This window comes from Chrysemys picta, chromosome 6, assembly GCF_011386835.1.
Source record: "Chrysemys picta bellii isolate R12L10 chromosome 6, ASM1138683v2, whole genome shotgun sequence".
NCBI lineage: Eukaryota > Metazoa > Chordata > Testudines > Emydidae > Chrysemys > Chrysemys picta.
In genome coordinates, this window is record NC_088796.1 from 13,160,642 (window position 1) to 13,187,777 (window position 27,136).

Sequence of the window (27,136 nt, forward strand, 5' to 3'; positions counted from 1 at the left end):
ATAATTCCCCATGGCGTGTTCCTTGCCCTTGTGATGGAGAACTGAATACATAACTATCCAGAACCCATTCTAAACATTCCTAGCTTCCCACTGCGGTTACTCAAGAGCTCCCTCACTTAAATAAGGGAGTGTCCTGGAGGGAGCAAGACAAGACCATTCCATCTGATATAAAGATGATATATTCCCACACCAGCCCCACTTATTGCTCGCAAAAGGCAGGGAAGGGAGTGAATGGAGTCCTCTGAGAGCGACAAAGTGGGGATTCCTCCTCAGTAGGGCATCATCCCCTCCTTCAGGAGAAAAAGCGATAGCAAGTGAAGGCTCATGAAGCACGAATAATTCTGGATGTATCTTCAGAGCTAGCATGCATCTGTAACATGTCACAGTTTACTAGCTCAACTAGAACCTGCCTATGCTTGTACAGCTTCCTCGGGGTGAAAGAGGGCAGAGACCAGCCCAATTGCATCAGCGATACTAAAGAATAAACAATGTGACCTTATTAAACGGTAAATGGCGAATCACTGGTCTTTACGGCTGTAGCATGAAATGAATGTTTTCTTAGGCACAATCTTCCAAGTGATCCGGAGCTGGTCTGGTGGCCTGCATTTTTCGGCTGAGAGAATAAAGCTTAGGGATGAACTCCATGCCTCCAGACCTAGGGAAAGGCTGACAGCATCATAATCAGTGTCAAAGTAATGGAGAAACAAACTAGACCCTGCTTCGCAAGAACATTTTCCTGCTGGCTAAGTAACAAAGAGAACTGGTGCTGGCTGAGCAAGAGAAATAAGAAACGAGTAAAGATTTTTCAGTAGGTTATCGTTTATCCCCCCAGACAGGACAGGGGTGCCCTCTACAGCAGAGTCTCCACTGTTTCCTTCACTGAAGAGGTAAATGACTGAAGCATGGGGCTTCCAGCATTATCCGTTGGGAGACTGCGTCATACTCTCCCAGCTCTGGCTGTTAGGAATCTTTTTCTCTTTACAATCAGCCAAAACAGGCTGGGAAGGCACTTGCTTGCTGGTCCTGCTGCAGAAGATAATGTGTCTGAGAGCCCCAGGAAAGCACATCTATACGACAGGCAACGGGCGAAATATAGTTGTCTGTGTAAGACGGGGAGCAAGGATGTACCCTTTAGGCACTGAAGTCCAGGCTGTTTGCTGCTGCCATTTCCCATCCCTCTCATCTCCTGCAGTGACTGCACTCGACGGGAATATTAGACCGTTGGCCTCCTGCCCCCATTACTATTCCTTGTGTAACCCCCCCAGGAGATTACCTAGATTCCTGGGGCTCTGTCTGCTGGCAACTCAGGGAGAGGCACTGTCCCTGGTAGGGAGGTGGGAGCCAAGGCAAACTCAGTTTGCCCGGCAACCAATAGGGAGTGAGATGCCCCTCCCAGGGAGTTCAGGAAAGGGGAGAAGCCATTTTTTGAGTTAGTCTGGAGCCAGCCAGGGCCGGGGCAGGACTGGCTGTGTGGGGAGCTGGTGAGTCCCAGGCCTGCATTCAGGGTTCCCCCTGAGAACAGGCCTCTAGAGACCTGAAAGCAAGATCCCTCAGCTGGGCTTTTCCCTCTCCACTGTTGACTCCCAGTTTGTAGAGTTTTGTTCGGAAACATCCCCAGCCAGGCTGAGTTAGCTAGGGTTACCATACGTCCTCTTTTTCCCCGGACATGTCCGGCTTTTCAGCAGTCAAACCCCCGTCCGGGGGGAATTGCCAAAAAGCCGAACACGTCTGGGAAAATGGCAGCTCTGCTCCTCCCCTGACTCTTCGGCTCTGTTTAAGAGCCGAGCTGCCCGAGCGCTATGGGCTTCAGGCAGCCCCCTTGCCTCCGGACCCCAGCTGCCGGCCGGGCACTTCCCCTCCCGGGCTCCGGTGGTGCAGGATCCGGAGGCACGGGGGCTGCCCGAAGCCGGTAGCGCTCGGGCAGCGCGGCTCTTAAACAGAGCCGAAGAGTCGGGGAGGAGCAGAGCCGCCGCGGCTGGAGGCTCTGCTCCTCTTCGGCTCTGTTTAAGAGCCGGGCTGCCCGAGCGCTACTGGCTTCGGGCAGCCCCCGTGCCTCCAGACCCTGCGCCCCCAGCCGGGCATTTCCCCTCCCGGGCTCCGGCGGCGCAGGGTCCGGAGGCACGGGGGGCTGCCCAGCCGCGGCGGCTCTGCTCCTCCCCGACTCTTCGGCTCTGTTTAAGAGCCGGGCTGCCCGAGCGCTACCGGCTTCGGGCAGCCCCCATGCCTCCAGACCCTGCGCCGCCGGAGCCCGGGAGGGGAAGTGCTCAGCTGGGGGCGCAGGGTCCGGAGGCATAGGGGCTGCCCAAAGCCCGAGCGCTACCGGCTTCACGGTTTGCCGGGCAGCCTCCAGACCCTGCGCCCCTGGCTGGGCGCTTCCCCTCCCGGGCTTCAGCTGTGCTGGGGAAGCGCCGGCCGGGGGCGCAGGGTCTGGGGGCTGCCCGGCAAACCGTGAAGCCGGCAGCGCTGGGGCAGCCCTTTCCCCGTGGCTGGGAGTGGAAGGGAGGAGGGGCGGAGTTAGGGCGGGAAGGGGCGGAGTTGGGGCGGGGCTAGGGTGGGGAAATGGGCAGGGCTAGGGCCCGTGGAGGGTCCTCTTTTTTTATTTATTAGATATGGTAACCCTAGAGTTAGCCCTCCAGCTCCCTAGGTGAGACCGGTCACCACATGGTCAGCTCTGCTCTGTCTGCTAGGCCAGGGCTGCTGCCTGCTCCGTGTGTGTGTCTGGCTGCTGGGCTAGGAGGCTACAGTTTGGATGTTAGTACAGTTGTGTAATCTGCACCTTGAGCCCTGCACCCCTTCGTGGTGAGGCGAAATCCTGGGACCGAAGCAGCCTGATTCCTGCCTGAAGAGCATCCCTGCCAGCAGAGATCAGCCCCTCTGCAGTGACTGAGGAGTCCAGAGTCATCTCTGAACCTGAGGATCATTCAGGGAGTTTGTGAGTACACCATCTTCTAGTTAGTCAGTCAGGGAATTTGTTTTGGGGACCCCCTACTCCCTGAACTGTGTCCTCAAGCCAGGGAGTGAGGGTTTGGGGATTTTATAACCTGCTGCATATTAAACCTGTGGAGGGATTTACCACCTTCTCTTACTTGTGAGTCCTTTGGGCTGTACTGAACCCCGTCAGCCACACTGCTAGACCACTGCAGAGAAGAATTTTGTGGTCATAGGTCATCAAGGGCCCCAACAAAGTAAAGTCACAGGTTTTATCAGAGTGGGCACCGGTGACCCTAAAAATAGTGTTTTACCCTGTTATATTTGTCTCCTATTTAATATAATTATTGTGTTGAATATATTATATGTGTTTGTGATATTTCTTGGAAGTCTCCAACTATCTGGCAAGTAAGTTGGGATTACCCTGTGGTTAAAGTTTTCCTCCCAAGCTGTACTGGTTGGTGATCCTGCCAGGAAGGAGTGAGGGGGGTGGAGGCACCACCAAATAAATTCATAGGAAAAAATAAAGAAGATACTCCCTGCTGAGTGGGTGGCGGGATCCAGAAGAACCCAGACCTGTCCATCAAAACCTGTCAGCAGATTGGCCCCCGGGTGGAGAGGGGCGCTACACTTGGTTTACTTTTCACAGTAAATGCTACAAGAGCGGGCTGATCTACACACCTTCCTTTCCACACTTGCTACCCAACGTGTCATCTTCATGAAGCATCAGGAGACCCAAATCCATCCTGAAATCTTAGTCCCCTGCAACGAAGACTGGGCTAGCTTCTAGTCCTCAGACTGGCTAGTGATAGAATAATTATGTGTGAAATCCAGGACCTCTGACTTGGCGGGAATTAGGATCCATTGCCGATCAGTTGGGAGGCCTTAGGATTCTGACACACCCATACACAATGTTCTCCTTGCTTTGAACACCTTACTCCAGGGTCTCAGAATCAGGGCCAATATTCCCCAAGTGGAGGAAGACTGCATAGGACTCAGTGTGGGGACAATCAGTGGGCTGAGCTGTTCACTGCTGGGCAATGAGGGGCACTCCTTTCTACCCTCCCGCCGTCAGGATCTGAGCACAGCACCAAAACTTCCTCGGTAATAAGCTCAGATTAAACAAAGGACTTGGAAACAGTTCCCATTTCTGAGGGTAAGTTTTCTTGCAACCCGACAGCCAAAGTGACTGGGCTGAATACTGGGGGTGGGGGGTGGGGGGGGTGGGGGTGGGAGTGAGGAACTGACATGGAGCTGAGAGGAGAAGGAATCCTCTCCCAAAGCCCATGAAACACCAATAGAAGTCAATCTCTAGCTACTACTGCAGTCTAAAGGTTATGGTATCTCCTGCAGCACCTGCATCCCTACTCAGATGGGGACAATATTCAGTGGGCCTTTGTAGCAGCCTATCCACCAGCCATGCTCCCTCTTCTCTCTTGGTATCCCCCACAGCTGGGTTAGACAAAGGTGTGCAGGGATGCCCCAGTGGAGCTGTGCTCTGGAATATGCAGAGCGTGTGCACCTTCCATGCAGACTCCCCAGATCCTGATCCTCACCGTTGCACAGCAGAACCACACTCTTGTAAACGGAGATGCCAATTCAGACTCCTAATACCAGTCCACTGCATACTGAAAGCAACTGCTAGCTCATTAACGCAGCATATTTGTAATATGTCTCTTGTCTTGGTGACAAGAGAGGATGACTTGCCCCATTGAAAGCGGACTTGGCTTTTTCAGGTGCAATCTGCCTTTCAATCATCTCACCTTGTCTAGATGCCAGCCAGCAAAAGGGCTCCTCTTCTCATGCCATATCCGGAGCTTATAAAATGTGCCCAGATCAGGGAGCTCAATCTACATAAACAAACACAAACATACCCAAAATGACACATTACATAACTCAGCAAGGCACATACATTGCTCTTAAAACCTCCTGAAATCCACAGCTTCCAATGAGGGTCAAAAGGAGGAAGAACAGGGGCTGAGAATGAATTCTGCTAGAAAGGTAACATTCCCTACACCGCAAAGACAGTTTGATGAATTTACTTTCATGATAAATAACGTAAGGTCAGAATCCTGCAACCCTTAGTCATGAAAGTCACTGAAGTCACGGGCATGGAATAGAATTTGCTGCCATAGTTTGGAGTTCTGCCTTAGATAGGATACTGACACACACCCATACACCGTGTTCTCCTTGCTTTGCACACCTAGAGTCCCAACATCAGAGCCAACTTTTCCCAGATGCGGAGGACTGCATAGAAACCAATGTGGGGACAACCACTGGCCTGAGCTGTTCACTGTTGGGCACTGAGGAGAATCTGCTGTCCCCTGAATAAGTCATCTGAATAAGGGCTATCAGCTATAATATTTGGAGCACCTTCATCTCACAGCATTATTCTTGTCGGAATCCTCCACAGCTGTTCCCCAAACAAAGCCTCCAAAACATATGCACTTCTTTCTGTGAGACAGCTACAGCTTTGGCTACATACAGGAATTATTGTTACAACAGGGTAGGTAATCAGAACTCTTTGCTTTTTAACCTTCTTCTGGACAACCCATAACTAAGTTTTAGGGCCAGTCAAATGCAAGCATGTCAAGGAATTAGGGGTACTAGCGTGCACAGGAAGCTTCTACCTAACCCCAACTCTGCAGGCAATATTGACATCAGCACTAGTCACTCTTTGAGGAGAAGGTCCAAGGAGACTGGAGATGTGGCCAGGTTAAGACTATAAACTATTTGGGACAGGAACCTTGTCTGCTACTTGTTCTTTCTAGAGCCCAGAGCACTTTGGGGGCACTGTACATATAAACTATTCCTAAGCATACTAATAGCCATGACAGTCACACTTGTGCAAGCGCAAAGAGGCTAGCACTGCATGGAATGTGGATAGACTGCTCTTCCCAAGGTTCTAACAAGGGCTGTTAGTCAATGAGCTCCCCCCACCCCAGCTCCACTGTAGGTAGTGTGCTTGTTCCTCCCCTCTGCAGGCATAATGGACCATCTCCTCCACTGGAACAAATGGGTGCAGCAAATGAACTGGAGTCAATGGAGCTGTTCCAATTTACATCACCTGAGGATATAGCCCAGAGCTCTGGAGGGAACGTACTATGCGATACTATCATTACTTCAAGTCACCACCACCTGAACAGCCATAAGCCCTATTTTAAGAACTTGGACCAGATCCACAGCTGGTGTAAATCTTCATGTCTCCACGGAAGTCCATGGCATTATACCTATTTACATCAGCAAAGGATTTGTCCAAAGCTTAAAGTGGGATTTAATTGGTGTATAGGACTTGGGCTGCTGGAGCTCTGCAGAGAGGTGAAATTTGCCCTAAGAGAACCACAGTCAAGTCCTTCTGCCACAAATGCAAAGTTCTGACCGTGAACTTGTCAGTTTGTCCAGATTCGAAGTTGTCTGAATTGTTGTCTAGTTTCATTTCATCTGACTTCCCCTTGTCTCCGTAAATCTGGAGGAAGATGCTGGCATCTGTCCCTGCATTCTTAATGTCACTTGTCCAGATCCAAAGTGACCAGGGATTTTCTACAAAGAAGAGTCAAACCATTTTATAAACCAAACAGCAAATAAAAATATTAAAACACGCTGATAAAAACATTCCTATAACTTCACTAGAACAAGAGGAGGCTGGGTATTTATATGAGAAAAATTCAGGCCTTTTATCCTCTTAGGCATATACATAATCAGGTATCTATAGTCATACAGGAATAACATTCCATGCATTGCATGGAGATTTAACCATGTGACTCCCTTTAAACTCTAAGTAGCAGCTGAAAGCCTGAGCTGTTGCACTGGTGTAATTTGTAAAGTCACATGTGCAAAAGGCCAAAAATGGCGGAGAACTTAAAAACTGGACAGTAACAGACCAAAAGAGTTCCCAGCCAGGCTTGTGTCTGTTTCCATCACTTCACACTGACTTAACAGACAATCTAGGCTTCAGAGTGATGTGTGGGGTTATTTTGTGTGCTGGTTGTGCTGTTGTGTGGGTGGTTGGGTTGTTTTGTGTGTGGGTTGCGTTGTGTTGATTTCTGTGGGTAGAAAATGAGGGGTGTGTGCTGTGGTGAGGGACTATGTGAGTTTGCGGTTATCGTGTGTGAAGGTTGTGTTGTTCTGTGAGGGTTGTGGTATGTTGGGAGAGTTATGTGGATTTATGCAAGTGGCCAATAAGGGGTGTGTGCTGTGGTAAGAGGCTATATGTGTATGCTGGTTGTGTAGTTGCTTGAATGATTGTTTCAATATGTGTCTAGGTGAGGTTGGTTGTGCTGGGTGATTTGCGTTGATTTGTGTGAGTGGCAGTTGGGTACATGGGCCAAGTAATCCATCATGTGTGCAGTCCCCTCAACTAATGAAATTGTTGCACACAAATTATCTGCAAAGTAAAGGTGTTGATTGGTTGAGTTGCCTCCGGTATAACAATAGTATACAACGCTTGGCGTAGCATAGATCCATGCCTTACTGTAGCTGTACATTGCACAAGTGTAATTTGTAAAATTAAATTGCCAAGAACTTAAAAATTGGACAGTAACAGACTGCAAAACCCAGTGATTATTTGATTGCCAAGGGAGTAAAGGGGTCAAAGAAGAAGGAACCAAGCACAGAGTCTGGATGGAGCTGTCAGAGGAGATTAGGAGTTCCCCAAGCATTTGCCACATCTTTGCAGATCTTAGTGGCTCTATAAATCTGAAGCCTTCAGGCTGTCACCTTACTCATCTCCCTACACATCAAGTGACACTGGGTGTTTGGCTAACAGGTTCTCATAAGCAGGGTTTGGTGAGCAGAGATTCTTCTGGATATAAGCACCGAAGAGAGACAGGAATCATTTGGTGCAAAGGGGTCTAGAATGAAATTAAGGAAGGAAAAATTTTGGTTGTACAGCAAGAAAAGCTTCTCAACAGTGAGATCTATTAGTCTGTGGAATACTCTTCCAAAAGCAGTGCAGGCAGACTTGTCTCTGTGGACATTTAAAATGAGTTTAAACAATACTCCAATAAATGTACAGTAGGAAACAATTCTGCACTGGCAAGCTGATGGACTGGATGACATAATAGGTTTTCCCCATCTCCAGCTTCTACAATTCTTTAATGTGGCATTTAAAGGGCACAGATTTCTCAAGGCTAATGTTCTCTGCCCATCTCGCATACAATGGCAACCAGGGAATTACCCTGTCAATAACAATCAGAGTTGATAATATGGCAGTTAAAGGTCATAAATGCTTTAGTTAAATGGACTGCGTGAGAGACATAATGCAACGATAACATTTAGATAAACTTAGTTTACATGGAACTGCTGCTTAAACAGGACAAACTGGAATCCACAGAGGCATTCTGATTAAATAGCATGTATTTTGCTAATTAAAACCTTTTACTTACTGTGACAGACCCAGACCAGTGGGGTACAGGAGTCTGGTAGAGGGCAAATATACTGGTCATTGGATGAGTAGTTTTCTGTTCCCTGAGTGACCAGAGAAAGGATCTGCACTAGAGTAATCAGGAACCTGCTAGAACCAGTTAAGGCAGGCTGGCTAATCAGGGCACCTGGGTTTTAAAAAGGAGCTCACTTCAGTTTGTGGTGTGAGTGTGAGGAGCTGGGAGCAAGAGGCACAAGGAGCTGAGAGTGAGAGGGGGTGCTACTGGAAGACTGAGGAGCACAAGCATTATCAGACACCAGGAGGAAGGTCCTGTGGTGAGACTAAGGAAGGTGTCTGGAGGAGGCCATGGGGAAGTAGCCCAGGGAGTTGTAGCTGTCATGCAGCTGTTACAGGACGCACTATAGACAGCTGCAGTCCACAGGGCCCTGGGCTGGAACCCGGAGTAGAGGGCGGGCCCGGGTTCCCCCAAAACCTCCCAATTGACCTGGACTGTGGGTTCTTCCAGAGGGGATGGTTTCTGGGTTGTTCCCCAACCCACATGGTGAATCTCTGAGGCAAGAAAATCCACCAATAAGCGCAGGACCCACCAAGATAGAGGAGGAACTTTGTCACATTACATGTACATTCTAATACGGGTGAAATAGTAGGAACTCCCTTCTTGCTGCAAAGACACCAAACAGGTCTTGAACCATATTGCCCTCTGCCCTCTGGAATGGCACACCTAGCCAAATGCATTTCAGAGTGCCTCTCTCTAATGCAGGGAGATCAAATGCTTAACTTTGCTACCTGGAGAGGCTCATTCTGCAGTTGGTCAAGATGACAAAATATTATAGGATTTTTTACTCCTGTGCCACTCACCCTAAGTGAAAAATAAGGTTTGCAAGCTGTGTAAAATCAACAATAACAGAGTTGGTTGCTTCTTTTATTTTTCCTCTTCTCCATTTTTTTAGGATACACTGGGGTGGGGGTGAGGAGGGAGATATTCAGCTTCACTAGCAGAGCAGGTTTTAATATTATAGGGAGAACAACTCTAGATCTAACATGTCTACAGTGTAAAGGTGCTATAGGGACTCTCTTCATGCTCAGTGACCCAACCCGAGAAGCCCATAATTCCCCTACATAAGGAAACCAGTGCATTCCTTTACAATATTTTCAAAGTTTAATTTCTTGAAACCCCCAAACCCATGTCCATCTAACTGTCTCAAACTGGAATTAAAGCAAGACCTGAGAGCTTTGATCACTGCATTACCTAGGCCTCTGCCTTGCAGAAGAGTCTACCCATATTGTGTCAGGATAGGTAGCATGCGAGTTTGAGGATAGAAGGAATCTGCTTGTGCCCTGCCTGCCCCTATACATACTTTTTAGTCTCTTCTGGCGCAGGGAGACCATTTCATAGAGCTCCCGTTCTATCAGTCCATCTCCTTCATCTTCATCCAGCCATTTCCCACAAGGAAAGGTTTGTTCAATGCCAGTGAATGGGCAATAAACCACCACCTAGGAAAAGAAGTCCAGGAAAGAGAGTCCAGTTATCCATTTCCTTTCACTAGCAGCCCAAATTAGAGATGTCTGAAACCTGCCACAGCTCAGGCAACAACTGAGCAAGGAGTTGTGAGTCCTCTGTGGAAAGTTAAGCTCTTTGGGAAGTCATCAGAAAAAAACAACAGGGTGTTTCTTGTCCAATTATGAGTGCAACAAATGGTTTCTGCCCTCCTACTGCCCCAGAAGATCCTTCTTAGGGTGCATTGACATGTGCCTACCAAGCAGAAGCCAAACACCACTGTAGAGCCTGGAGGGAGAAAAGGGTCAATTGCTCATCCTCCAAAGACACGGGCTTGGGAAGTGGGGGTTGCAGGATGTAACAGGAACCACTGAAGTCAATGACAGGGGCCTGTTGCACGCATCTTTCATTTTCAATTCAACAGCCCAAGTGGACTGAGGGTCGGGCAGCCACACTTTTCAGTGATTGGCAGGAGACCCAAGTTATGCAAATGATTCAGGTGTCTCCACTGCTAAACTACATCATTTCCCAGAGAAACTGCATGGCCTTCCATCTTGTAGAGGGAAAGTTGCCCCTTTATTGGTAAGCTAGAATTAAGAGCTGACAATCTCATGGCAGAACACATGGGCATAGACACAAACCCATAGATCTGAAAAACCCAGATTTGGACCCCTAATAAACTGATGTAGTTGACCCTTTTCCCTGTTCTTGACCCATCCAAAACCCAAGATCACAACAGCTCCTAAATGATGGGCAAGTTTGACTCCGGATCTTAACTTTGAAGTTCTGAATACAACACAAAATTGCATTTCTGCAATACGCATTATGCAAACATCTAACAGTGCTTCTGTGCTGAGCAGAAAATAATCTCTATCTTTGTGACAGCAAACGAGCAATTGACCCAGTTAATGAGGGATTGATTTATGCATCTAACATATATTAGTGGCAATCAGTCTCATAGCATGCATTATGCATAATATTGACTTAATACACTGGAGATATTGTAATCTAAATAAAAGTAGAATTTTAAAACTGATTTGGTTGTCCAGGGCAGACTGCAAATGAGAAATAATTTGACAGTTGCCTAAAGACATTGACCTGTTCTCACCTTCTCACAAAACCAGCCAGAACTGACACCGCAGTTATCATGCCCAATTGTGACTCTGCTCAGGGGGCTGAGAAGAGCTGCTATCTCAATGTTAAATAGATCTGTCCTGGCCCGTTCAAATTCACCTCCTTCCAAGAAAATCTTCCCACTGTTCTTTAAACCTTTAGAGCCATGCAGGATTATGTGGATCTTGGAGTTAGTGCCAGCCCCTCTGACATCCCCTGTCATTACAGCAACATTGTAAACAATACCTGAGGGGTTCACAAAGAAATGAGAGTCAGATAGAAAGAAAAAAAAGTGAAAGTAACAATTTTTGACTTGACTTGGAATGTGGTTCATTGCTGCATTGATTTCCTGCAGGGTGTTTTGTTTTCAACCTCCATGCAGTGCGCTGTAAATATGTTTTTTCATGCCATGGTGACTTCAGATAAAACACACAGCTAAATCTTATATAACGTCATATATTCCAGCAGGAGTACACATATGGTGATAGCCTCTCTACTACAAGGTCTCAGAAAGAAAGAACCCTGAGCTGAAGTTCAGTGGTTCTGACATTCTTGCTATAACAGTTAAGTTAAATGAAAAATAATGAACACATCTGTAACATCTTTAGAGTGTTCCGCATTACATTTCACAAGGTAGGCACAGAGATTACCCCACTTTAAGAGCTAGGAGACTGAGGCATAGTTGTCAATACCAATTTTTTCAAATGTGGGTGCCTAACGTTAAGTGCCTAGATCCATATTTAATCACCTAAGTAAGAGAGGAGGAGCTGAGCACCAGAAGTTCCAAGTGAAGTGGACTTGTAGATCTTCAGTGCCACTGAAAATCAGCTCCAGGATACAGAACTAGATGAAACACTGGTCTGATCCAGCAAGGCAATTTCTATGTCCATTGAAAAAAATCTGAAAATGTCACTTTAGAGACATCAATGTCACAGACAGAGTCAATGGCCCAGCTGGGATTATTAGAAGTTAGCCATTTCTGGCTCCCACACATATGTTCACACCTAACCTCCATTAATAAGTAGGGAAACATTCCTACTACCATAAGAATGTTCCAAGGTGCACACATAAATATTTTGGGCCCAGCCTTGCAGTCCCTGCTCAGGTTAACTAGCTCAAACTTCAATGGCAATTTATTCTTAAGTAGGAGCTTCAGAACTTGGTGTTTTATAAACAGTCATGTCTTTTTAAAAGTTGCATTAACATTTGTATGTTGGCACGTTCTATGCAAGTGGAGCATCTTTATCAAACCTTAGGAGCTCAGATTTCCTCAAACAATGATAGAGCATTTGTCTGTGTGTTCTAATTAAGTTAGACAATCATAAAGTCAATATTAGAGTTTGGAATTGAACCTAATGCGTTGTAAAAGGAGATTCTGCTTCCCAGGCAATAGTATCAAGCATAAAATTGATCGATGAGCAGCACATTGGAAGCTTTTTCATCAGTTACTCGGATAAATAATTAAGCCATTTGGCATTGGTAACCCACATTCTGAAGGCAGACGGTCGACATGTTGATGCATACACTGGATCCTTCTTCCATTAGCCATCAGCCTGGAGCCTGCTGATGCTGGTGCTTCCTGACCTACATCAATGGACATGTCATGCATCTGCTATGCTTGGTGATCTGGGCACTGGAGGACTGGAATGTCACAGATGTCTGGTCCACAGCAGGTCTCCATGGTGAATCACAAACATGGCATGTTAACTTCTAAACGGGGCATGGCTAGAGATCTCCACACAGCAAAGGTCCCTATGGTCCAAGGACCATGAAGGAGTGGACTCTGCCTCTCTATATCAGCCTCTCGAACCCTAACCCAGCTGTGTGAATGACATGCCCCTTATGACCATGTTGGAGGTGGACATTCACTTCCTACGCTCCACTTATGGGATCTCATTTTAGTGCTATTTAAACCTTTGCTCCCTCCCCAGTTCTCTTCACCCCGAACCCTAGAATCAGGCCCACTGCCTTTACCTGTGGCCTCACTTCCTCCCACAAGAATGTCCCGCTGAATTTTCCCATCATCTTCATCCAACGCAAACCAGCGACCAACTGGGAATTCGTACACAGATTTATTGCCAATGTCTTCGATGATCACCTAGGAAAAGAGGAGCCAGTTTGTGACCGACATGAAGCTAAAGCGAAGGGAGGCGTTACATGGAGAGGAGACCAAAGAGCGCAGGGAAGGTGCAGGATTTGAATTGCCCATTCTGTTTTACCTGACTTAAAATACATTTATTAGAGAACAAGATGAAACCATCCTCTCCACAATTGTGGCTGACAGAAAGCTGCAGCAAGTCAGCACATACATCACCTTTTAATGTGGCTATTTTGCCTAGTGAACTTTGTCAGAATCTGCCCCCTACTGGAGCTCTCAGCTGCCTTTGACAGCAGGACCATCTGGCTGGCCTGCTTTACTCCTCCCTAGAGTCAGCTGGCTGCCTTCTCTCTATGCTTAGTCTGGATGGCAGCTAAACTTGTAGCCCCATGACGACGCCTTTTTCAAAGATTTTTTTCACAGATTTTAAGGCCAGAAAGGACAATAGATCTAATCTGACCTCCTGCATAACACAGGCCAGAAAATTTCACCCAGTGACTCCGTTCCTGAACTAGCAGCTTCCTCCTTTCACAGTTCTGCACCCTCCCTCTGCAATGGAGGCCGTGAACCTACAGCAGAAACAACTCCTAGTTAGAACATAAAAACAGCCATACTGTGTCAGACCAAAGGTCCCTCTAGATCAGTATCTTGTCTTCTGACAGTGACCAATGCCAGGTGCTTCAAAGGGAATGAAGAGAAGAGGTAATCATCAAGTGATCCATCCCCTGTCACTCATTCCCAGCGTCTTGCAAACAGAGGATAGGGACACTTCAGAGCATGGTTTTGCATCTCTGCCCATCCTGGCTAATAGTCGCTGATGGACCTATCCTCCATGAGTTAGGTGGGACTTGGCTTCTGGGCCCACTAAATATGTTCTACATTGATGAGCCAAGGAAAGAACTTCCCCTGTGTGGCCAGAAAGGCCATTCTTACCAATTTTGCAGTTTCTTGACCTTCTGCTGAAACATCTGTTACTACCAGAGGCAGGACACTAGACTAGACAAACCCTTAGTCTGATCAGATATGACAATTTCTATGTCCTTTGTTGCAAAACATTGGTACATTTCCATAGTGTTACTGCAATGTTTTATACCATTAGAGGAGAATAGATTTTCTGCTAGACATGAAAAATCTGAATCTCCCCTCATGTTGCTGGTGAATGTCTTTAGTGAATAAGATTTGCTCTCCAGGCTAGACTGTTCTTGTTGTATTTCCCTCAGCCTTCAAGGTCAGAGGGAGAGAGTCTGAGAATTATTTATTCCAAAATCCAGACACCAGTGATTCCCAACCTTATCATTCATCTAAGACAGGGGTGGGCAAACTATGGCCCACGGGCCACATCCCGGCCCATCGGACCTTTTAATCCAGCCCTCAAGTTCCCAGCCGGGAAGCGGGATCAGGGGCGTGCCTTGCTCCGCTCCACGCGTGCAGCAGCCCCACACAGTGCCCGGAAGCAGGAGCAGCCAGGGAGCTCCGCATGCTGCCTCCGCCCCAAGCACCGGCTCTGCAGCTCCATTAGCTGGGAACCATGGCCAGTGGGAGCTGCGGAGATGATGCTTGCGGACGGGGCAGCATGCAGAGCGGCATGGTCTCACCTCTGTGTGGGAGCCAGACTGGGGCTGGGCTGCTGTTTCCAGGAGCCACTTCAGGTAAGCGCCACCCAGATCCTGCACCCCTAAGCCACCCTGTGCCCCAACCCCCTGCCCCAGCCCTGATCGCCCTCTAAACCCTTTGATCCCAGCCTGGAGCACCCTCCTGCACCCCAAACCCCTCATCCCCAGCCCTATCCCAGAGTGTGCACTCCCAGCCAGAGCGTCACCCCCCCATGTGTCCCAATCTCCTGCCCCTGCCGAGAGCCCCCTCCCAGCCTCCAAACCTTTCCAACCCAGCCTGGAGCACCCTCCTGTGCCCCAAACCCCTCAGCCTCAGCCCCACCCCAGAGTCTGCACCCCCAGCCAGAGCCCTCACCCCCCCCCACTATGAGTCCCAATCCCATGCCCCAGCCGGCCCTCCATACAATTTCCTCAGGCCAAAAAGTTTGCCCACCCCTGATCTAAGACTTTGGTTGTAGCTGGTAGTGCCAGCTGCCTCCGGTTCAAATGGCATCTAGTCAAACCCTGAATGGAGCTTGTCTCCAGAGTTTGGGTGGTAAATGCATGCTGGGAAATCAAGCAGCAACAGTGCACTGGATCCTAGAAAAGACTGCTCCATTAAGGTACATGTGGACGGGAGGTGTCTATCATAGCAGTGCCCAATAGCAGTCATGATAGGAGTATCAATGGTTAGAAGCCCTCTCTTATAAATTAATGCTTTTCTTATGCTTCTCTTTATTCACATTTCATTTTATATTTAGAGCTGGCAAGCTCACTCTGAGCATAAACAACTAGACAGCATCATCCACAGCTCGGGAAGTGTGCGAGGAATGACCAGAGATGTGTGACGGGTGTGTCGGAGTCTGACAGAGCTTCCCTCACTAGATCATAGAACACTTTGGGAAAAACAGCACGAGGAGAAAAACAAATTCTGTGCTGTTTTACCCTGCACCTTCGAACTTACATTCCAGCTAGATTTCATGTCAAGCTCACAGCTCAGAAACTGCTTTATTTATGTTCACAACTATCTTACTGATTACTGCTGTAAAGGGGAGGGTTAGTTTTTGGCTGACCTTTGTCACCTCCCCAGTGTCTGTGCCACCACTGACCTAAACTAAGTGGCTCTAAAGTCTATGTCATGCAGGGACTATTTATAGTATCCTAATGATGCTCCTTTTCCTGTGGTCTGTTCCCACTTATCAGAGGGATTCCCCAGGGCTCTGTTCTTCATTTTCTCTGTTCCCACTTGGCAGTTTAAATGGCAAACTTTGGTTTAGACCCCAGTAATGATACTAAAGAGTGAGATAATACTTACATTTTTAGTGTACCAACAGTTATGTTACCTAGGCTTCAAAAATACTGGGTCAGATCCTCAACTGGTGTAAATCAGGAAATCAACACCAGCTGAGGTTGTGGTGAATTTATATGCTATTTCTTTACTTATTTTATAGGCACGGGAGGTAGTGATGCCTATACTTAAGCTTGCCATTATAAAACCATGTTTTCAGTTGTTTATAACTTTGTCAAATTTTAACTGTTTGGCCTGAAATTTTCTATGCTGCGTGTCTGAGAACGGCTCATTCTTTTTCTTTGAAGTTTCAGCAAAAAATGGCTCAGCTGTTTCAGAGAATAGGGAAAGTACATTATTTTGCCATTTAAAAAATATTCTTACCACCATCTTGTTGGGGAATTCTAGCGACTCCATGCTTTGGTGGAGGGGGTTGCAATTTAGCAGGGGTATATGACCTTTGTGTCAAGAATGGGCCTTTTGCTGTGCCCATGAAAAAACATCCAAATTTGGCCAAGTTAAAAGACTTTGCACAATTTCAGTTCCCACAGCTCCACAGTACTGGGGATGAGTTGGGGTTGCTTAGTTAAGGAGGCTGTTGCTGTAGGACCCCTGCCCCAATTGTTGTAGAAGTTGGAAGGTATGTAGTAAATGAGGCAGAGGATTGCAGGATGAGAAAGGATGGTCTCATGGTTAAGGCAGTTGAATGCTTCCCTGGAGAATTGGATTTTATCTCTGCCTCTGCCACAGAGTTCCTGGGTAATGCTGGGGAAATCATTTTAACCAATGGCCACTAATTGTGTGTTCCTTATTTTCTGGGTGCCCAACTAGAATCTGGTTTGCTGAGCACTCACAGCTGCCTTTGAAATCAATGAAAGCTGTGCTTTGAAGATATAAGTGCTATATGATGCTAAGTACTCTGAAAAATCAGGTCCTAGGCATCTAAAATTGGGTACCCAAAAGTAGTGGACACTTTTGACCTTAATCTCCCTTCTCGATTGCCCAGTGGTAAAATGGGGATAATATCACTCCCTCGCCGCACTGGGGTGTTGTGAAGTTAAATGTATTAACGTTTGTGAAGCACTCAGATACTGTTGTGATGAACATCATAGAATAGCCCCAGTGGAAATTAATAATTCTGTATAAAGAGCAGGGTTTGACTAGTGACAATGAGGATAAAACAAAATATTGAACTGCTGGTCATTAACTGAGCACTGTCCATCCTGTGCAATGAAAGAGACAGGGGTCTTGTGGAAAAAATAGCATGTGACCATGTAATTAAAGACTGTATCATAATGCATAAATACATGAGGGCAGAATTAAGGTTGCACGGGCAACCTTAATTCTAACATTTCTTAATTTTTGAGTACTTGACTTTGCAACCTTATTGCTCTTTTAACATAGTTTTTGAATGTGCAATATATATATATACACACATAGATACATATAACCTATGTACAGCCTTCCATCTGAGAAACTTGCAGCACTTTTACAAACCCTCATCTAAGCTTTCCAATACACCTGTGTGGATGGGAAGTATTATCTCTATTATAAAGATGAGGTGAGTGAGATGTGATTGAATCACCCAAATTCTCATAAAGAATCAGTGGCAGGGTGAGGAATAGAACCAAAGAGCCTCAACCCTTAGTCCCATGGCATAGCCTCAAGAGCATCCAACCCTTCATGCACTTCTTCAAGCAAGCACCATCTGACACAGATTTAACTAACACACTCTCCAATCTTAGTGAGCTTGAGTTAAACATGATGGACTCAGATCTCCACTCAATACAGTAGGAAGGACTCCGGTTGGAGTTGTCTTTATGCTGGAATGGCAAGTGCATGCTTCAGTTCTTTGCTTTGTCGTTCCTGGGTCACAGGCTCTTTTACACACTCTCTTTTAGCTCTAGTAACAAGGAAGTTACTGAATTCCATTGGCTTTGGATCTGGACCTATTTAAATCATTTTCAGCAGGGTCCAAAAGAAACTTTACTGGGTCGATTAGTCCAGCTCCCTGTAAACGTGCAAAACTGAATTCAGAATTTGTTACTCCTAAATCGTCTCTCACAAACAGGAGTGTAGTCTAGCCTATCTTCGAGTGTTTTCAGTGAAAACAATTCCAAAACCTCCTCTTAGAGCTTGGTCCAGTGGCTGCGTGTTCTCTGTACATTTTCTGGTATTGAACCTACATTTTACCTCTTCCCTACAATGAGGAGTTTCCCATTCGGTCCTTGCTGCCCCCTTTATAAAATCTAGTCACACATCTGCAGGCAGTTAACCCCATCTCTCTTCAGCCTGCTTTTCTCCAAAGAGAACTTGCTGAGTTCACTTAACTTTTTACTCACAGCTCTTATTTTTCAGATCTTTAATCATCTTTCTTGCTCTCCTCTGAACTTTCACATGCTTTAGACCTAAACATGCTAAATAGGGCAGAATAATTATCTGACTTGTTTTACATGTGATATTCGTAGTAATACAACCCCATATAGTGCAGTAATTGCCTTTTTGCCAATGGTTCAGCCCCTGATTCCTTCAGCACTCTAGGGTGCATTCATCAGGCCCTGCTGATGTCACTATATTCAAGTTATCTAAATACTCTTTAACCTTTTATTATCTGATAGGAGAATACCAGGAGTTCGAACTCTGAGTGAGTTATAGAAGTGTTTATCTTTGGTTATAAAACACTCTGCAGTGCCGTTCTAAGGAATGACTTGATTGAACTGGGACCACTGTTGTCTCAGTTCACCTTCTATCCTTTAACTTGCTTCTCCAAGGGCTCAAAGCCTGAGCACCCCTGAGATGAAGAAATTTGGCACCTTGCTGGACCATCCCTAGAGCCAGCAACAAATGGATGAAAGGGCTGCCTAGCTTCTGCATCTTGAATTAGAATGAGCCTTGTGATTTGAGACTCTTAACTCTGTCAAGTTGACAGGAGGCAAACACATTGCTGGCACAAAGCAAATAAAACGATACTAGTAACTGGGGCAAGCCAGTTTTGAAAAGCAGTCTTTTTGCAATCCTTGCAGTGGGAAGAGACAGCTAACTGGAGTGAACCATACAACAAGGCCCCAAGATAAAGGCAAAGTCAGACAGACAGCAAAATTGGTCTTAAGGTCAAGGCACTGAATTGACACATAAGGGATCTATGCTCTAGTCCCAGTTCTTCCATAGGCTTCCTGTGTGATCGTGGACGAATTGCTTAATCTGCAAATGTGGGAATAATAATACTTCCTCTTCCCCACCCTTTGGCTGTCTAGTCTATTTATATTGTTAGCGCTTCAGGGGAGGGGCTGTCTCTGTGTATGCACAGCTGGGGGACTCTGGGCACGATCCCAATGCACACAATAACAGATAAGGTTGTGCTGGTGACGCTTTGAAAGAAGACACACTATTTTATTAACATTTTGTCCTCTATATTTCTTTGTGTTTTATGTCTGTCCATGTTTCCAAAATGGTGCATATTACTGTAAGATGTGGGAATGATTCATATCACCCAGATATCAAAGGTAATTATTTTGCAAGTTGTTAAACAAGCATTTAAGTAACCTGCGCTTAAATCAGAATCACTGGATCATGTTTGGGTAGTTAATGAATGCATAATTAAACAAAACATACAAAAAGTTTCAAGGGTGAATGGTGTGGGTTACAAAGTTTGGCTTAGGACAAATTACTATGATATTCATTACCACATAATTTCAGTGTTAATCAGGACCCTTTTTAATATATATAATAATCATCAGATTATAACCGTGGTTTTGCATCTCATCTGAACAATGACACTATCTAGTACAGAGCTCCCTAACATCATTTTGGGGAACTGGTTCAGTAATAACTTAGCAGGAAATGTCCCATCTGTTGAATCACCAACACCATGTCCTGCAGCACTTACAAGAGGTGTTCCTTGAAAATCTCCTACACAAGGATTATAGCTATGCCTGGAATTACTGAAAATAAGTCAGGATGGATCTGCTGGCAAAACATGGATCATTCCACATGATTTTCTGACATGGGAACCTACAATTCCCACTGACTGCAGCTCACCTTTTAGAATGATACCTATATTGTGCTCTGTAGTAGTTGGACCCACTTGAGCTAAAAGCACTCTGAAATCACATGGACGATTTCTGTTAATCTGCCCAGATGCGGTATACCTACTGCATGGGTAAGTTTTCTATATTGTAAGAGGTCCAGCAATTTGACTCATTTGCTGTGCCCCTAATCACAAATGCTCCAAATGACAGATTTGCCATTAACTTCAGTGAGTGTTTGCGGCTGGAGAGGAAAGAAATCAAACAGGGACTTGCAAGGAGAACTGTTAATGAGAGGTCCTTTGGTTGCACAAAGAAGGTGGTGAGCTGCAGTCATGCGGAGTAAAAGCAGTGAGCACATTAGCAGATACAGAGAAAAGTTAGTAGCTCATTTAACCCCCCCTTCATTTACCATGCAAATGATCATGCAACAGTTTTCATTCAAACGAGACACACTAAACTGTATACTCTCTATAGCGTGCCCTTGTACCACTAAATTATTTTGAGGGATTATATGGGAGCTCAGTGGTGCAAGGACCTTGCACTGGCCTGTAAAATAATAAGTGTTTGTCACAGGTGTGAGTCACATTAACAGGCCTTTCTTTGTCTCTCTTTCTTTGAATGAGTGAGGCAAGCAGAGGACGGGGAGGGTTGATGTTAGAAGGTGCAGAGTACTTATACCTCTGCAGTCCAGGGCCCAAACACTGACTTAGGTCAAGTCAATGGTGAGTTACAACCTGGTCTCCATTTTCGGCATAGATGCCGATTCCCTGTGTGCTCTGGGGCTGGAGCACCCATGGAAAAAAAAACAGTGGGTGCTCAGCACCCACTCGCAGCCCCACTGATCAGTTCCTTCCCCTCCCCCTCCCCCAGCACATCCCACCCACTGGTGATCAGCTGTTCAGTGGCTTGCAGAAGGCACTGGGAGGGAGGGGCGAGGGCAGGAAGAGGCGGGGAGGGGGGCTTGAGGGAAGTGGTGGAGTGGGGGCGAGGCCTGGGCCAGAGTGGGGATCAAGCACTCCCCAGGAACTCAGAAACTCAGCGCCTCTGGTTTTTGGTCACATGCTTGAGCGCCTCTATTTAGAATATATGCAGTGTTATAGCTATGTCGGTCACAGGATATTAAAGGGACAAAGTGTGTGAGGTAATATCTTTTATTGGACCAACTATTTAGAGCAGGCTCAAAACTAGAGTGTTGCAGGACATGACTGAATTCGCTGGCAGGGCAGGTAAGAGAAGTTTCTGCTATAACACCTGCACTCGTCCTTCACATACCATCGTCAACACCAGATTTGCAGTTTTAAAAATCAACTCTCTCAGAAGATTTTGGTGTGGTTATTAGCTTTGAATGTTGAATGCTTCACTCACACTTTTCTGAGTAACAAGAAACTTGAATGACCAAATTACCAGTGAGTATTTGGGTCTGTTGGTTTCGAACCAGTGAGTAGATGAGAAGTTAGACATTTTGGTCCCAGCGTAGCCCTAATTAACTGTCTCCTAAGGAATAACTAACCTTGTCAAGGAACCAGCCAGCAGAGCCACCCTTGTTATTGTGGCCTATGGTCATTTTCCGTAACTTTCCCAAATTTGGAGCATCAAGGGTGAACTTGTCCTCTGCTCCCTTTTCAAAGTTGTCCTTGTCATTGTCCAGTCTCCTCTCCCCTAAGCAAAACAATAGCAAAGGCAAAGGTGAATGAGATGGGAAAAAGTTGGTGAAGGGTTCAGTACATATTTATGCATTTAAAAAAAATCTCTGTCGAGCAACGCTACCGTTATGACTAAAACAACCAGTACCAAAGCACTGCTTCTCTACAGTGCGGATAGTAGAAGACAGGGAACTTTATAATCCAATGACATAGCACCATTCCTTCAGCACACAAAAAAGCAAGTGGGGTTTGCTGGCTGATCTCCCCAAGCCAGGGCTGGAGGGCTGAAGGCAGGAGAACAGCAGAGGGAGTTGACTGCTGGCTTTCATGTCGGAGAGCTGGAGCCAAGAGCCAGAGAGGGCTGACGGCAGGGGGCGGACACGCCTGAGCTGGAGCCAGAGGGCTGAAGGGCTCCCAGCAGAGCGGCAGGGAGAGTTCCCACTGGGAAGAGTGGGGCTGCACCCACCCGGAAGGGCTGAGGGGTGGTGGCTGTCCTGGTAAAAGGACAGGCGGTGTGTGACGAAGAGCCCAGGTGTGGCAGAAGATACTGCAGTATGGTATGGAAGGACTCCCAGCAGAGGCTGGAAGGATTCCCATGGGGAAAAACAGGATTTTAAGGACTATACACAGTGAGTGTGAGAAGTAAACTATATTTGGGACTCTTACTGGGCATTATTTTGGTAATTAACTGGCCCTAAGGAGAGGTACTACTTAAGCAAGTAAGCCTGTGTGAAAGGGAAACTGAGGCAGGCACACCTGTCATGTAATGGCTTGCTGTAGGAGGTTGCTCCAGGCCAGGTCGCCCTATGACAGTTATTTACATCACTCAGAAGTTTCCAAAGATAGATGACTGGGTGGCTCTTTTATTTTCTCTATTGCCACATTTCAAACAGTTCTGCTTTTAAAAGTCTATCCAACCATTTAAAATACTTTTCGGGGGAAGATACAAGCTGCAGAATTCCAGATTTACCATGCCTCAAAGCTCAGGGGCTTTTGGATTCTGAATTTTGCTCAAGACCACTATAAAGAGAGGAGTTATGTGCAAATTTAGGGTCCAGGTTTGGATTTTCAACACCTCTGAACTCAAAGGAGTTTGCTTTTATGGAAAAGTGTTGAAGAATTGAACAGGGATAAAACCAATAGTATTAGACATTAATTATGCTAAAAGCCGATAGAATTTAATAGGGAATGAAATCCTTTCAACAAATGTTAAAGAACCATTCCCTAGAATGCAAGATAAGTGATATCTTTCTGTATTAAATTCTATAGGATAGCTAAACTATAGAAAGGACTTCATTTTTTTCCTGAAGTCTTGAAGACTTTTCTGCAAGGGTGGGTGCGGGGGTTTGGTTTGGGCCCATCTCTAATTATTATTCTGATCTTATAGATGAAACATAATGTTTACTAAAATCAAGTGCATACTATGATGTTTTGCTACAGCCTCTGTTTCATAAAATAAATGCAGCTTATCAGCTGATTTGAATTAAATGGTGATACAAATGGTGACACGATCGCTCTTTAACTGGACAGAGATTCAATCATTGTCAACGATTAAAGTTTGAAAGAATATGAGTGGACAAAATTCTTCTCTCAGCTTCCTAAAAGGGATTGCCAATATTTTGCTTTCCCTTCATGTATGGATATCACATTGACATCCGATATTTTAGTGGATTGTTTCCCTGTTGAATTGGTCTATGCCCGTGTGTCTATACCAGGAATTTTTGTGTTAGATGACACAGCGGTAGAAAAGCCTGACCCTTGTTCACATTCCAGCTGTTCTGCTGTTGCACCTGCTGAAAATTATGGGTCTGAAAAATCCTAAACTAGACAGGCCATTTGTTGTCCTTTCACGGAGCCAAATCATTTTGCATTTTCCAGATTGTGCTGTTTGTTGTTCAGCTATCAGGCTCGCCTAGGGCAGAGCAGGAAAAAGTATTTTAGGAAATGATTTGCATTTGAATACCTGTGTCTCCATTCTCGCCAAAGATATTAATGAAGACATCCGCATCTGTTCCACTGCCACTAATGTCTCCGGTAAACACTCTGACCACATACTTGTTAACTGCAAAGACAGAAGGAGAAATGCCCAGCATATTAACAATACAAGCCATGGATCAACATAAAGCAGACTGATACATTTCAGACCTGCCACGGTGGTGCAATATGCCTTGGGAGCACTTGGACAATATGGGATGCTAGGAGCCACTGTTCATAAGAAGAACAGGAGTACTTGTGGCACCTTAGAGACTAACAAATTTATTAATAAATTTGTTAGTCTCTAAGGTGCCACAAGTACTCCTGTTCTTTTTGCGGATACAGACTAACACGGCTGCTACTCTGAAAACTGTTCATAATGGTTAGTACACGGAATGCTATGGTAACTATTGCAACAGACTCAAAGAGTGAAAGTCTGGTCCCACTGAAGTCAGTGGGAGTTTTGCCATTATGGGGGGTCAGGATTTCACCCAACATGTGTATGACAATCCTGGTTTAGTACGCAGGCCTCCATTCACAGCCTTTCCTGGCTGTTGTAACACTGCCACTACAGGGAGAGCCAGGCTGCCAACACATACAAGAAAATTTCAATAAAGAAGGAAAACCAAAGCTTAACCAAGGCAATTGAAATACTCCCCCAAAACTTTCCCAAAATTAATCCTACACTGATCCCTCTCCTAATAAGAGTGACAAGATAAGTGGAGTTTCTGCTGGAGGGTATTGTGCACACACCTCCTTGCATTAGCGCCCCCCCCCCCCCATCCCAATTCTGCAGGGAGCTCTCTGTGGGGTTGGAAACTGTGCCACAGAGACATCTGATACTCCCTGTTTCTTCTATCTACAGTACTTACAACCCCCCATCACTGGACTAGCCAAGCACCTCACAATCTTGAATGTATTTATCCTGATAACACCCCTCTGAGGAAGGGCAGTGCTATTATTCCCATTTTACAGATAGGGAACTGAAGCACAGAGAGACTAAATGACTTATCCAAGCTCAGACAGGATGCGTGTGGCACAGGAGGGAACTGAACCCAGGCATCCCACAGGCTAGGCTAGCACCCAAAGCATTGGATCATCTTCTCTCCCTCTGTGGAAGGGGTGCAAACCATTCTAGGAAGACCTTTTCCCTAGTCAGATCTCAGTGACCTTTGGCGTCCACTTCTCAGGGCAGGAGGAGCAGATCATTCAGTTCTTGGCCTTTTTTACCGGAAGTTTGAACAAATGACACAAGTGGTGCAAATTGTGGTGCTGACACATGGCCATTCAACACACTAAGGTCTATGTTAGCCTTGTTTTTCTGAAACATCAATGATCCGACTAACCCAAACAACTGCTTTAGATCTGACCCCTCCAATTCTGAACACTACACGGCAGCTAACTTTGCAGCTTAGCCGACACTCAGCAAGAGGAGGCGATAACAAATAGTTTGAAGAAAGATCAGTCAACTGAAGAAGTGCAAAGACTTGGAAAGGTCCCATCCCGCTATCCCATCCAGTTTAAAAATGTTGCTGCTTTCTAGAATATAAAAAAAGTCATAAGCGAGTGACGGTATCAAGCACTGTACTTTTGACGTTGTAATGCCAAACTGCAATGCTATATCGTATGTGGCACTAAGGCGCCCGAAAAGCACTTACATCAATAAGAAGCACAGATATTTCCATTGTCCAGACTCTTCAAAACTAGGGATGGGATTTTTCAGATACGATCAAGGTTAGCCTAACCCCGGCTCCCATTGATATCAATGGAAAAATACCCACTGACTTCAATGGAAATTTAGGACAATGTTCAGCAATTTTAAAAATCCCACCCTAGTTTAGTTGACTGATTGTACTGTTGCAGTACTCATCTTTCTTTATACCAGGTGGCAAGCTCCATTGATATTTAGACCTGAGTGAACAACATGCAGCAAATAACGTATCTAGCGAAGGTTCTCTCTCCATGAACAGCCTACAAATTACTTGTATATTTTTATTACATCTCTACCCCGATATATCACGAATTCGGATATAACGCGCTAGAGCAGTGCTCCGGGGGGGAAGGGAGGGAGGGCTGCGCACTTCGGTGGATCAAAGCAAGTTCGATAGAACGCGGTTTCACCTATAACACGGTAAGATTTTTTGGCTCCCAAGGACAGCGTTATATTGGGATAGGGGTGTATTTTATGTTATTTGCCAAGTACTTCCTGGTCTAGAGACTGTTCCTGGGTAGTTTGCTACAAGTCTTTAATATTCCTCTTTCGAGATGTGTTGATGAGTTTTCATTGAATCTGTAGGAAATGCAACTGCAGAACTACAAATTTGGCCAGGGGGCTGCGGGGCAAATATAATACCTGTCACAGCTAATCTTTTAAATACTAAAAATCAGGTTGACAGTTGAAGAGCCCCTGTCACCAAATGCATCACCACACAATAAAATAATACGAGTTAAAATGCTCTTAATAATAAATAACCAGAAGTAAAGGGGCAGAACCTGACTCCCAGTAGCGAGGACTCCTGAAGACTTTTGCCAGTACAGCTAATGCAACAACAGGAGATGCAAGCCCCAGACAGTTCTCATTTCTAAACATCCAAAGCCAGAGTCGGTAGAGTTTAATGCTTTGATCTTGCTGGTGGACTTCTGTTCCCACATGCTACTAACAGCATTATTAGGCCTTGAGTCCCCAATCTGGTGAAGGAGGAAACATGCTGTGACCCTAAGAGCATCCCAATGCCAGAGAGCAAGAGGCTCTGGTATCAGTGAGTTTCAGCTGGCCTGACCAGTTCAGTGGACCCTGATTCAGTGTACCTCATAATCTGTATCTAACAGGTGTCATGTAAGGTATCATTGGAAAAACCAGTAACACCCTGATCATTAATATTCTTTCATGTTGTATGTACAGTAAGCACCCAAAGGACTGTACAAATGTGAAAGAAATATGGGACTAAAACATGTTTGAATCAGTAAGTTTGGGGTGCAGGTAAACAAGTTTTTTCCAGACAAAAAGGCTGATGCCTCCATCCAGGTGCAATCACAGACAATTGGCAACCACAGTCAAGCAGCCATTCATTGGCATGTTGGAGTCTGCAGGGTCAGATCAACGTGCATGGTAAAAAGCACCAGTGGGGAAGAAACCAGCATGGAACCTTCTCCATCAGACGCCATGGTACCTCTCCTCACTGAAGGGCACTGGACTTTGAGAAGGGCAGATTTCAAAGGTTCACTGGATTATAAAAAAAAAAAGAGGGGGGCAAAGAGCCCCAAAGGATTTCACTTTCTCACTTTTATTTGCTGGTAGCTGTTTCTGCCTTTCTCTTTTACACTTGAACTCACTTCCAGTCCTCTCTTTTTGTTACTAAACTTCCTTTACATCCAATCTAAACTAACCCAGTGCGGCGTTTGAATCCAAGTGATTGTTTAACTCCAGTTAACGCAACAAACTGTTGTATTTTTGTCTCTTTAAAGGAGCAACGGACCTTATTACCAAATGTTCCAATAGAGGGCTGGACATTTCAGGGCAGATGGTTTGGGGGCCATTCAGGATGTGGGGTATGTTGAGGTCATTTGACTACTAGTAACCAAGGCTGGTGA

The 27,136-nt window shown here is 45.7% G+C and overlaps 1 protein-coding gene across 2 annotated transcripts in view; it reads right to left on the reverse strand.

Annotated features, from left to right (window-relative positions):
• LOXHD1 (lipoxygenase homology PLAT domains 1) overlaps positions 1-27,136 on the reverse strand; it is a 297,140-nt gene that overhangs the window by 146,390 nt on the left and 123,614 nt on the right. For both annotated transcript variants that reach the window (XM_065549964.1, XM_008166053.4), the window contains exons 11-17: positions 23,535-23,633; positions 21,439-21,587; positions 12,897-13,020; positions 10,918-11,168; positions 9,670-9,805; positions 6,308-6,468; positions 4,692-4,778 (exon numbers count right to left, since the gene is read on the reverse strand). In XM_065549964.1, coding sequence (XP_065406036.1) covers positions 4,692-4,778; positions 6,308-6,468; positions 9,670-9,805; positions 10,918-11,168; positions 12,897-13,020; positions 21,439-21,587; positions 23,535-23,633 — 1,007 coding nt within the window. The remainder of the gene's footprint in view (positions 1-4,691; positions 4,779-6,307; positions 6,469-9,669; positions 9,806-10,917; positions 11,169-12,896; positions 13,021-21,438; positions 21,588-23,534; positions 23,634-27,136) is intronic.